At 34.7% G+C, this 12,420-nt stretch overlaps 1 protein-coding gene across 1 annotated transcript in view; it reads left to right on the forward strand.

The window, feature by feature from the left end:
• The window catches only part of CDK13 (cyclin dependent kinase 13), a 116,554-nt gene that overhangs the window by 19,196 nt on the left and 84,938 nt on the right, over positions 1–12,420 (forward strand). The window contains 1 exon segment of the mRNA XM_037837126.1: positions 2,708–3,367. Within this exon segment, the coding sequence (XP_037693054.1) occupies positions 2,708–3,367 (660 nt within the window).

Genomic DNA, 12,420 nt, shown 5'->3' on the forward strand with positions numbered 1-12,420 from the left:
TTTGGATTTCTGGATACTGAGTTTTTATCTGGATTGTGCTTTGGGTTATTTGAATTTGGGGCAACAACTTAGAAACGTAAAAACATCTCAACTTCTTAAAGAGGTCTTGTAACCTCTTAAAAACATTAAAAACAAAATAAAAACAATATGTGTTCACTGTAGATTCTACAGTATAGAAATATTAGGAAATACATTTTTAAAAATCTTATTCATAAAACAAGGGGGTCTACCATCCATTTTAATTCTTTATCTTTTAGTAAAACATCGTGGTATAATTAATTCTTTATGTAGTCTTAGAGATCTACTTCTCTCTTATTATCTTAACTTTGTATGGCTGAAATATTAGATAATTAGTAAAAATGTCCTAAACTTGTGTTTTGTGTTTTTATTTAATTTTAGGTTCCCAAGTCATGTTTATTATAAACAGCAATATATTATTTGAATTTATTAGCACATATACAATATCTGAGAGAATACAGCTTTGCTAGGACATTAAATAAAATTTTTTAGAATTTTTATAGAGAAATAGGGGAATTGGAGAGCAATGAAGAATGTGTTTAGAATAATTCAAGTGGTATAAAGATCAAATACTATAAAAATACCATTTCCAAAATATCCTTTTTATAGAACAAAAATTTTCTAAGTCTTTATTGATCATTTTTTATCCAGATTCTGGAAAGCTGAGAAGAATAATTTAATATGCCAGAGGAATTAATTGTATCTTTGTAGCTCTTTTCTTAGATAAGATTTACTGATCATAAATCTCTCTGTTAAATATAATTTGTGTGGCTATATGAGACTGATGACCAGAATCTTGCTAGTGTATTTAAAGTTAATTTAAGAAAACTTGCTTTCTGAGCTGCCTATACTGTTACCTTCAATTAATTTAGAGACTGATGAGATGACAATCTCTTTGCTTTTTCCTACTGCTTACCTTTCTGCTTCTAATCAGTATCTGGTCAGGGGAATAGAAATGCCTCTTATGTCAGATTTGTTTTGACTCTGACAGGGTCTGAAGTGAGAGGCAATTAAAATTGTGGCCACGTGTTTCATATTATGATGCTTTCAGCTCTTGTATTAAAATTGTCCAGAATATTTTACAACCAGTTTATTGCTTTACATTTAGCCAAATGGTTCGTTCTTCTCATTACCCTGAATAGCTGAAGGCTCACTGGTGATTTTAATAGTTGATATATAGGGATGTTTAAGGATAAGCGGGTAGCCAGTGTTCCCCAAATCTTAAGTAATCTTACATGATAGCTGCTGTCAGAAAATGTGGTCAAGAAGAGAGGAGATGGAAAGAAATAATTCAGCCTTACCCTGCCTTCTGATCTACTAGTGACAGACAGCGCTTGAACCCAGAAGATGATACCTCTGTGTGGGTCAGCTTCCTTGAGTAAAGGGTAGGGCAGAAGAATTTCTGGGGGATAGGATAGTGGCAAAAAGATAATTACCAGTGCAACTACTGACAAGTGTGGGACTGCTTTCATGTAAAGTTAATATCCCTGAGATTCAATTTCTTATCTGTAAACTGTAGATGCTTTACTAGATTGTTGTGAGCATTTAAATGAGATAACTTGTGAAAGTACTATCACAGTGCCTTTGTCTTGTCAGAATATTTTAAAAGTTTTAACAAGGGTGGATTTGAAAAGCTCAGTTTCATTTCACTTGGTGCTGTGCTATATTTGGTTTGTAAGAACTCTGGTTGCCACCATACTTTAAAATATGGTTTTTGTTTTTTCCAATTTTTAAAAAATGAATTCCATAGTCATTATTAAAGTAGTTTCCAGGATTTAGTTTTCCACAACTTTACAGAGACAGGAGCCTGAAAACATAAGTTCTAGTTCAGACCATACTGTTATTTCTGGTATAAATTTTTGAGGGAGTTATGCTTACTAAGTAATAGTTTTCAAGCACTTTGAAGAGTTAGATGATGTGTAAATTCACTTTGAGGAATTAAGTAATACGGAAATAAATTTTTTATTGTTCATTTTGAAAAGTTTTATCAGTAGAGCTTTAGATTGAGAATGGTTGTATTATTGTATTTCTTTGTATGAAATTATTTAGATCAAGACTTTTTATCTTCTAGATATATGTTTATGTAAGTTAGGTGATTATGTGCTTATGTATTTTAGTCAACATGTGTGAATATAAGTTTTGTTTTTTTAACTACTTTTCTGAAGTAACTCCTCAAAGACTGTTTTTACTTATTGCCTAATGACAAGTTTTGCTTCTTCATGTTTGCTCTAGTCAGTATTGCTCATGTCTTAATTTATGAGTGAAGATGCTATTGAGATGTAGAAATTTAACTCCCTGGCAAAAGATTGGCTAGGCTTCACCCTGTTATTGCTACCAGTAGTGTATCCTTATTGCCTGCTTCTCTTTTCTGATACAGTAGTGGTGCCTGTGACACTTTTTCCTCTTAATTCTTATGCTCTTTCTTCTCATAGAGGTCTTCTTTCATCCAGCCTTGCCTTTGAGCCTTTGTAGGTCAGTGCAAGATTAAGACGGTCTATTTTTAAGAAAACTATAGCCAGATAACATTTTACTTCAAATTACTTAAAAACAAACTTCCAAACAAAACCATATTATGATTCTGAAGTCAAGTAACTTTTTATTTCATTTCAAGGACTGAGATTTGCACTGTTTGTAATTTCAAACTGAATCTTTGTGAATTACTGACTAAATCTTTTTTATTTTCCACCAGACGGTCTGCCAAATCCCGAAGCAGAAGCCCATATTCATCTAGACATTCAAGATCTCGTAGCAGGCACAGACTATCTAGATCCAGAAGTCGTCATTCTAGTATTTCTCCTAGTACACTAACTTTGAAGAGTAGCCTGGCAGCAGAATTGAACAAGAATAAAAAAGCACGAGCTGCAGAGGCAGCAAGAGCTGCAGAAGCGGCTAAAGTTGCAGAAGCAGCCAAGGCTGCTGAGGCTGCTGCTAAAGCTGCAAAATCTTCAAATACTTCTACACCTACAAAGGGGAACACAGAAACTGGTGTCAGTGCTTCGCAAACAAACCATGTGAAAGATGTGAAAAAACTTAAAATTGAGCATGTACCTTCTCCCTCAAGTGGTGGAACTCTAAAAAATGACAAGGCAAAAACAAAGCCACCTCTTCAGGTAACAAAGGTGGACAATAATTTGATTGTAGATAAAGCTGCCAAGAAAGCAGTTGTAGTTGGGAAGGAAAGTAAATCTGCTGCTACAAAGGAGGAACCAGTATCTCTTAAAGAGAAAACCAAACCACTTACACCAAGCATAGGAGCCAAGGAGAAGGAGCAGCATGTGGCATTGGTGACTTCTACATTGCCGCCATTACCTTTGCCTCCCATGCTGCCGGAAGATAAAGATGCTGATAGGTAAGTGCAAAAAGTTTTGTTGGTAATTGTTTAAAGAAAAAAATATGTTTTCAGGTTGAAGTGAGAAATTATTTGACCATTCCCACCAAAAAGAAAAACATTTTAGTAAAAAAGACTACAAGTAAGTGAATTAAGTTTCTTTATTATCTGTATCTTAAATTGAAGCATTATTTGTAGAAAGATAAAATTTTATTTTATGTTAAATTGAGGAAAAATTTATGGTTGCCTTGTGATACAATGTATATTTCAGGATAAGTTTCCTCAAGTATTGAAATGCCAGTATTCTCTTTGGCTTATTATTCCTCGATGATACTATCAGAGACAGAATATTTTATGGGAGAGTTTGCCTTGGGTGATGCAAATCTTGACCATATATCTCAGTTATTTCTAGATTTCTTTGGTGACCTTATAAATTTGTCACTTTCTAATTTAGTCTTTTCTTGACTACTAAAATTTTTTTTTTTAGCCTATGCTGCAACTAGGGATTAATCTTTTCTGTAAAGACAACCTGTAATATGGTAATATGGCTCTGCTTTCTTTTCACATGTTTAAAATTTGTATTCTGATTATTGGGAGTATGGCTTATTTTTTCTTTTGCAATGTTTTATTCTTAAGAGGATGGAGGTAAGAGTGACTGCAAAGTAAATGCAGCTAAGAATGTTTCTTGTATCCCAGGATAAAAGCGTTGTATGCACTTGTGTGATATATCACTTGTGTGATATATCTGACTATTATACCACTTAAGGTTCTTCATTTTTATTTTTATGAAGAGGTTACATGTGGTCTCCCCCACCTCCCCGATTTCTGTTTCTATATGGATAGTTTTCTTAGCTGATTTTCTTCGTAGAACACAGGTGGATAAAAATGTGATGTGGGTAGGCTTTTCAAGTGCTTAGTTTGGATAACATTATTAGAATTTAATAAATCAAAACAAAAGCTAAGTCATAATTCCTGTGATTCATGACTTTTGAGGTGCCTTTTTTCTACAGTCAAAATGTTGCCAGGAGACCCTATCCAATCTAATCAGGTGTTACCCAGTTATACTACTCTAATTGTGGTAATTGCGGGGTTGACTGTTTTCCAGGAACACTGAAGGCCCATGACAATAGTGGTTTGTAATGTTGATGAGTCCTGGAATGGGTTCTCCAGCACAGTGGCTTGAGCCACTTAATTAGTGAGATTGTTTAACCAATTGCTGAGCATCCAGGTTTTCGTGCGACTGGTTGTTTTTTTACTTTATTTTTCATCTATGTCTTATGGGGTAAATTTTTACTGGGAACTTTTTAAAGAACTTAGGACATACCCCTGTGAGTGGTTAAGGAGGAAATTCTACATATTCTAGATATTTAATGAGGTAGTGTCACATTTCATTCTTGATTATTAAAAATTTTTTTGACTCATCTTCCTGTCTCTCTCTGCTTTTCTCTTTATTGTGTCTCTGCTCTGTCTTCTTTCTTTGAGTGTGTTTGTATGTTCATGAATATAGAAGTGTCTTAAGACTCCTGAGTACTACTGTTACTACCACAATATAACTGTGACCAAAGAAGAATTCATAGAACTCTATTCCTTTTTTTAAAAATTTAATTTTATTGAGATTATTCACACACCATACAATTATCCAGACATCCAAAGTTCACAGTTTCCCATGGTACCATCATACAGCTGTGCATCCATCACCACAATTAATTTTTTTCCCAATTTTTAGAATAGTGATTTGTAATGTTGATGAGTCCTTTCATTGCTCCAGAAAAGAAATAAAGACAAGAAAAGAAAACTCAGTTCCTTCCATATGCCTAACCACCACCCCATCCGTTATTGACTCACAGTATTGGTATGGTACATTTGTTACTGTTGATGAAAGAATGTTAAAATACTATTAATTGTAGTATATAGTTTGCAGTAGGTATATTCTTTCCCTATATACCCCTCTAGTATTAACTTCTATATAGTATCTTATCTTCATTCTAGTTCATGAAATAGACTTCTGATATTTGTACAAATAATAACAGACATTGTCCATCACAAGATTCACTGTTTTATACATTCCCATCTTTTAATCTCCAGCTTTCCTTCTGGTGACATATGTGACCCTAAGCTTCCCCTTTCCACCACATTCACACACCATTCAGCATGCTGTTTGTTATTCTCACAATAATGTGCTACCATCGTCTCTGTCCATTTTCAAACACTTAAGTTCAACCTAGTTGAACATTCTGCTCATAATAAGCAACTGCTCCCCATTCTTTAGGCTTGTTCTATATCCTGGTAACTTATATTTCATGTCTGTGTGTTTAAATATTATATTTAGTTCATATCAGTGAGACCATGTAATATTTGTGCTTATGCGTCTGTCTTATTTCACTCAATGTAGTGCCCTCACAGTTTCTTCATCAACCCGTTTTTTTTTTAAGACGGTTTTGTTCACCCACCATACTTTCTGTCCTAAGTAAACAATCTATGTTCCTTGTATAGTTACATACTTATGTATTCATCACCATCACCACTATCTATATGAGGACATCTCCATTTCTTCCACAAAGGAGGAGGAAGAGTCAAAGAAGGCAGAGAGACAAAAGAAAAAGAAAGAAAGAAAAAAAAACCATGACAGCTAAAAAGCAACAAAAGGAAACATAGAATTAAACTAAAGTAGAATAAAAGAGTTAGACAACATCACCAATGCCAAGACTCCCATACCCCCTCCCTTATGTCCCTCTCTTATAGGCATTTAGCTTTGGTATATTGCCTTTGTTACATTAAAGGAAGCATAATACAATGTTTCTGTTAACTATAGTCTCTAGTTTGCATTGATTGTGTTTTATTCCCCAGTACCAGCCTATTTTTAACACCTTGCAAAATTGACATTCATTTCTTCTCTCTCATGTAAAAATGTATTTGTACATTTTATCACAATCATTGAGCACTCTAGGTTTCACTGAGTTATACAGTCCCAGTCTTTATCTTTCCTCTTTTCTTCTGGTGTCCCACATGCTCCTAACCTTCCTCTTTCAACCATACTCAGAGTCATCTTTGTTCAGTTTACTTATTGCTGTGCTACCATCACCCAAAATTGTTCCAAACTTCCCACTCCTGTCTTTTCCTTTCTATGTGTAGAGCTGACTTTAGTATTTCCTATGGCTCAAGTATCTTGTTCACAAACTCTATCATTGCTGTTTGTCAGAGAATATTTTAAACTTGCCCTCATATTTGAAGGACGGTTTTGCCAGATATAGGATTCTTGGTTGGTGGTTTTTCTCTTTCAGTATCTTAAATATATCACCCCACTTCCTTCTTGGCTCCATGATTTCTACTGAGAAATCTGCACATAGTCTTATCAAGCTTCCTTTGTATGTGATGGATTGCTTTTCTCTTGCTGCTTTCAGGATTCACTCTTTTTCTCTGATGTTTGATAATCTGATTATTAAGTGTCTTGGCGTAGGTCTATTCAGACTGATTCTGTTTGGGGTACACTGTACTTCTTGCATCTGTAATTTTATGTCTTTCTTAAGAAATGGGAAATTTTCATTGATTATTTCCTTTATTATTGCCTCTGCCCCTTTTCCCTTCTCTTCTCCTCCTCGGTCACCCATGACATGTGCATTCATGTGCTTCATGTTGTCATTCATTTCCCTGAGATGTTGCTCATATTTTTCCATTCTTTTCCCTATCTGTTCTTTTGTGTGTGGGATTTCAGGTGTCTTGTTCTCCAGTTCCTGGGTGTTTTCTTCTCCCTCTTGAAATCTGCTGTTGTATGTCTCCATTGTGTTTTTCATCTCTTGTGTTGTGCCTTTCATTTCCATTAGATTCTGCCAGTTGTTTTTTCACACTTTCCATTTCTACCTTGTTTGCCCAGTGTTTCTTTATAGCCTTCATCTCTTTTGCCATGTCTTCCCTGAACTCATTGATTTGGTTTTTCATTTGATTTAGGATATTTCTTTGCAAATCTTTAATAGATTGTTTCATTAAAGTGAAACAATATCTCACCTGTATCTTGATTGAGGGGTAAGTTTATTCCTTTGACTGGGCCATATCTTCATTTTTCCTAGTGTAGATTCTAGTTTTCTGTTGTCTAGGCATCTGGTTTCCTTGGTTACCCCAATTAGATTTTCCCAGACCAGAATGGGTTCAGGTCTGAGAATGGAGTTATATTCAGGGTGTGTTTTAGAAGAATGACAGGCTTTACTCTGAGGTCTCTAATCACTGTGCTTTTCCTAACCTGCCCAGGTGGCGCCTGTTAGCCTGTCACTCCCGACTGGTGAAAGGAGGTGTGGCCTCCTTAGTTTCTGTTTTGACTGTTTTTCCCCAGGCTCTGTGTTCTGGTTCTGAAGGAAAAGCTGGGCCCCATCTCCTTACTCTTAGGGAAGATAACACCCCCTAGGGAGTTATCATCTGCATTTGAATTGTTGTCTCTCTGACTCTGTTACTCCACCTCTGTCTGGGTCAGAGTGCTGCGAACTGAAAATGGTTAAGGCTCTCTCCACTGAGCCGTTGAGGTTGAGAGAGAGGAAAAGGGACACAAAGCCCCCTTTTAGAGCCAGTACACAGCCCTCCAGTTTTACTCGTTGAACAGAGGTAACACCTGGTCTTCTGGGCTCCCCCTCCCAGGAGAGATGAGTCTTCTGGTTCTTTGAGGTCTGTTGTCACTAAAAGCCTCTGTCTGCTTGTTGGGGGTTTGTAGCTTGTATTCAGCATTCCACATTGTTAATTAAAACCCCAGGTTGGAGCTCAGCTGAGCTGTATTCGCTTGCTTGGAGAGTGCTGCTTTCTACCACAGCTGGGTTTTGCAGCTCAGCCTGCCGTTGGGGGAGGGGGCTCCTGGCATGGTTCTGCAGTTTTTACCTACAGATTTTATGCTGTGATCTCAGGCATTCCTCCCAATCCAGGTTGGTGTACGATGTGTGGATAGTCAAGGTTGTCCCCCAGCGGTTATTCCAAATTATTTACTAGTTGTTCCTGGTTGTTTATTAGTTGTTCCAGAAGAGTAACTAAATTCCACTCTTCTCTATGCCGCCATCTTTCCCCCTCTCTCCTATTCATTTTGATGACTATAATTTTAAAACTACCAAAATTTAAATGTAGGGGGAGGAGACCTTTTCATCTTCCTTTTTATTTTAAAAAGGCTTTAGAATACAGTTGTTTTAGATTGTTTTTTTTAATTCCTCTGTTTTGTTTGGATTGTTTGTTTTTTCTTTTTAATTTTTTGATAAAGTAAAAAAAAAGCTATTGCATTAAAAAATTAGCTTGAATGTAGTTATTTTGGGTTATTTGGTTTTTCTTCTGCCTTTGTTTGATTATGGTTTGTTAATTTTCTTGGGGTATGGTAGGGACATGTTGGAAGCAATGTAGTTATTTTAGATTATTTGGTTTTCTTATTTCTTTGTTTGGATATGATTTATTAATTTTCTTGGGGTAGGAACATGTTGGAAGCAAAGTGGTTATTTTAGGTTATTTGTTTTCTTCATCCTTTGCTTTGTTTGAAATGTTTTTGTTTTGTTTTACTTTTTCGATAAAGTTTAAAATTTAATTAAAAAAAGCTTTAGGTGATTAAAAATATATTGTGAAAAAGAGAAATGGTTGAAAGTGCTACTTTTGGAAATGGTATGGGGTTGAGGATATGGGTAGGACTGGAGACTTATTTTGCATTTAATATTTTTAATACCATTAGGAAAAATGCAACACAAAATTTGTCATGGGCTGTAATTGTGCTTCTTACTGTCTTGTGACTTAATCTTTTTGTGCATTATTCTATTTAGTTATGTCCGAGAGTGATGATATTTATTCTGCTTAACCTCATAGATTAGTTTTGAAGATTGAATGAGATAGTGGACAGAATTTTGCAAACTGTAAAGTGCAGTGCATCTCAGATATTGTGATTATTAGTTGTATATCTGGACTGTAGGAAATATTAACATACTTTAGTAAAGATTTTATTAATTGCAAAAGACAAAGTGAAAACGATTAAATATGGTTTTTAAATTGTGTAACATAGTGAAATAGACAAAGTGCTTGTCCAAAAAGTTTTAGTTTTTATAAAGCAATACCTGTTGGTGAGTCATTTCCCCTTTATAATTGTAGAAGATATCTCTTCCTCCCTTTTTTCATGTTCTTGAAAGTAATGCTCATGGTAATCTCATGTTTAAAGGTTTCTTTTTAGTAACTGTTATATGTTTTAAATTGTGCTATACAGCTATTAATTGAAAACAGTTTGTAAACTATTCCTCTTGATGTAGAGAAATGGTCTTTTTTGCTATAATATGTTTTAGAAACCTGAATGCAGAAGGTATCTTTATCTGTTATTCACTGTAAATTTAAAAATCATATTAAAGAAGAATGGTCTACATAATCTTGTTAGTCATATTTTAAGATTGTCTAAGGAAAGTTATTGTGTTAAAATATATTTGACATAAGATTTGTCATTTTAACCATTTTTAAGTGTATAATTCAGTGACATTAATTGCATTCACAGTATTTTGTCAATTTTGCAAATTTGTGTTTTAGCTTTTACCATTTTATTGTATGCCTAAATTCTCCCTCCTCATGCATTTCTTATTTTGAAGACGTTTAAGCATCCTGAATAGTTGAAAGAATAATAAAACTAATATCCATATAACTTCCATCTATAGACAACAAATGTTAACATTTTTTTATCTTCATTTTATTGAGATATATTCACATACCACGCAGTCATACAAAACAAATCGTACTTTCGATTGTTCACAGTACCATTACATAGTTGTACATTCATCACCTAAATCAATCCCTGACACCTTCATTAGCACACACACAGAAATAATAAGAATAATAATTAGAGTGAAAAAGAGCAATTGAAGTAAAAAAGAACACTGGGTACCTTTGTCTGTTTGTTTCCTTCCCCTATTTTTCTACTCATCCATCCATAAACTAGACAAAGTGGAGTGTGGTCCTTATGGCTTTCCCAATCCCATTGTCACCCCTCATAAGCTACATTTTTATACAACTGTCTTCGAGATTCATGGGTTCTGGGTTGTAGTTTGATAGTTTCAGGTATCCACCACCAGCTACCCCAATTCTTTAGAACCTAAAAAGGGTTGTCTAAAGTGTGCGTAAGAGTGCCCACCAGAGTGACCTCTCGGCTCCTTTTGGAATCTCTCTGCCACTGAAGCTTATTTCATTTCCTTTCACATCCCCCTTTTGGTCAAGAAGATGTTCTCCGTCCCACGATGCCGGGTCTACATTCCTCCCCGGGAGTCATATTCCACGTTGCCAGGGAGATTCACTCCCCTGGGTGTCTGATCCCACATCGGGGGGAGGGCAGTGATTTCACCTTTCAAGTTGGCTTAGCCAGAGAGAGAGGGCCACATCTGAGCAACAAAGAGGCATTCGGGAGGAGGCTCTTAGGCACAACCATAGGGAGGCTTAACATTTTAACCTTCATGTTCATGCTCTCTCTTTAGCTATAAAAAGAACAAATAGGGTGTGTTTGTGTGCATGCACACATACACATGCACACTTCTGTTAGAATTTCTAACACTATTAAATACTTGAGCAGTCATTTCCTGAGAATACAGTCTCTTATTTAATCACAGTACCATTATTGCACCTTAGGAAATTAACAATAGTTACATAATATATAATATTACCTACTTTCTAATCTATATACTCTCAAATTTCCCCTGTGGATTTTTGGAAGAACTCAGACCAGTTGTCTTGTAGTTTGCTGCACCTTCTAGATTTGTCTGGTTGTTTCTTGTTGGTGATATTTAAGTTATTCCTTTCTAACCCTTCTGTTTCCTCTAAACTGTAAATTAGATGTCCTATGTTTAGAATAAGTTGTTTGGGGCCAGAATATTTAATAGGTGACTTTATGTACTTCATATTGTTGCTCCAGGAGGAACAAAATATCGTATTGTCTTAGTAGTAATGCGATCACTTGGATAAGGTGTTGACCATTCTTAAGATTACTCAGTGATAAAGAAGTGTTTTTCCCTTTGCAAATAGAAGTTGTGGGGTCATAACTTTGTCAGCATTTGAATATTCATTTCCACAACAATCTATTATTACCTAATTTCTTGTATCCACTGATGATATTTATTTGGATTAATTATTATGCTAGGGGTTGTAAATGGTGATTTTCTAATTCTGTCATTCCTCACAACATTAGCTGGCATTTTGTGTGTTTGTATAAATAAGACCCCTCCCCTCCATTTAGTCATTATAGTCTTGTGGACTTTTATTTATTCTATTTTATCATCTGATTTAAAAATATTGATGATTATCTTATAGGTTTTTTTCAATAATATATATTCTTTGACTTTAGTCTTTGATTCTAATTTGGGATCTGTTCAGATACGTTGACTGTATGTATAAGACATATCATACTTAATTTTTGTTTGTTTTTCAGAAATTTCTTAGCAGTTCTTTAGCCTTTTTTCTTAGACAAAGTTTATCATCAATCAGCCTGTCAGGTTGCATTAAAAAAAAAAAACTTGCCTGGGTTTTCTTTGGAACTCTATTGAATGTCATAAATTAATTTGGAGATTATTGACGGCTTTATATTATTACAGTTTCCCATTCAAAAACATGGTTTCTTTACATTTATTCAGATTTAGTTTTATGTTCTTTGGTCAGATGTTTTAATTTTTTTAATTGGTCGTGTATATTTCTTGTGCATTTTGTTTTTGTTGCTGTATTGTATTGCAACTTTTTAATCGCATTTTGTGTTTGGTATTACAAGTAGTCAGTAAAAATGTAATGTTTTAAATTATATTATTATTCCTGGAATGCAGTATTCCGTTTCTCCTAAGTCTGGGAGTCTTATTGAATTTGATAGTTCATATAATGATATAATGGAATATGGTCAGCCTTTTAAATTTTAAGTAAAATTTGGATTTTTAGCTTTTTCTCCCTTCAAAATTTGATTTGAATCTTCAGTCAAATGAGAGTCTTTGACTAAAGCCTAATTGTAAATTAGAGACTACAGTTTTCTAAATAATTTTAAATAGGCTCATTTTCAGACAGTTTTAAAGAGCTACCTTTTCCAGAAAGAAGCCTTTACTGCCTTCTGCATCTGATTTTGC

The sequence above is a fragment of the Choloepus didactylus genome, chromosome 5, assembly GCF_015220235.1.
Source record: "Choloepus didactylus isolate mChoDid1 chromosome 5, mChoDid1.pri, whole genome shotgun sequence".
NCBI classification, from domain to species: domain Eukaryota; kingdom Metazoa; phylum Chordata; class Mammalia; order Pilosa; family Megalonychidae; genus Choloepus; species Choloepus didactylus.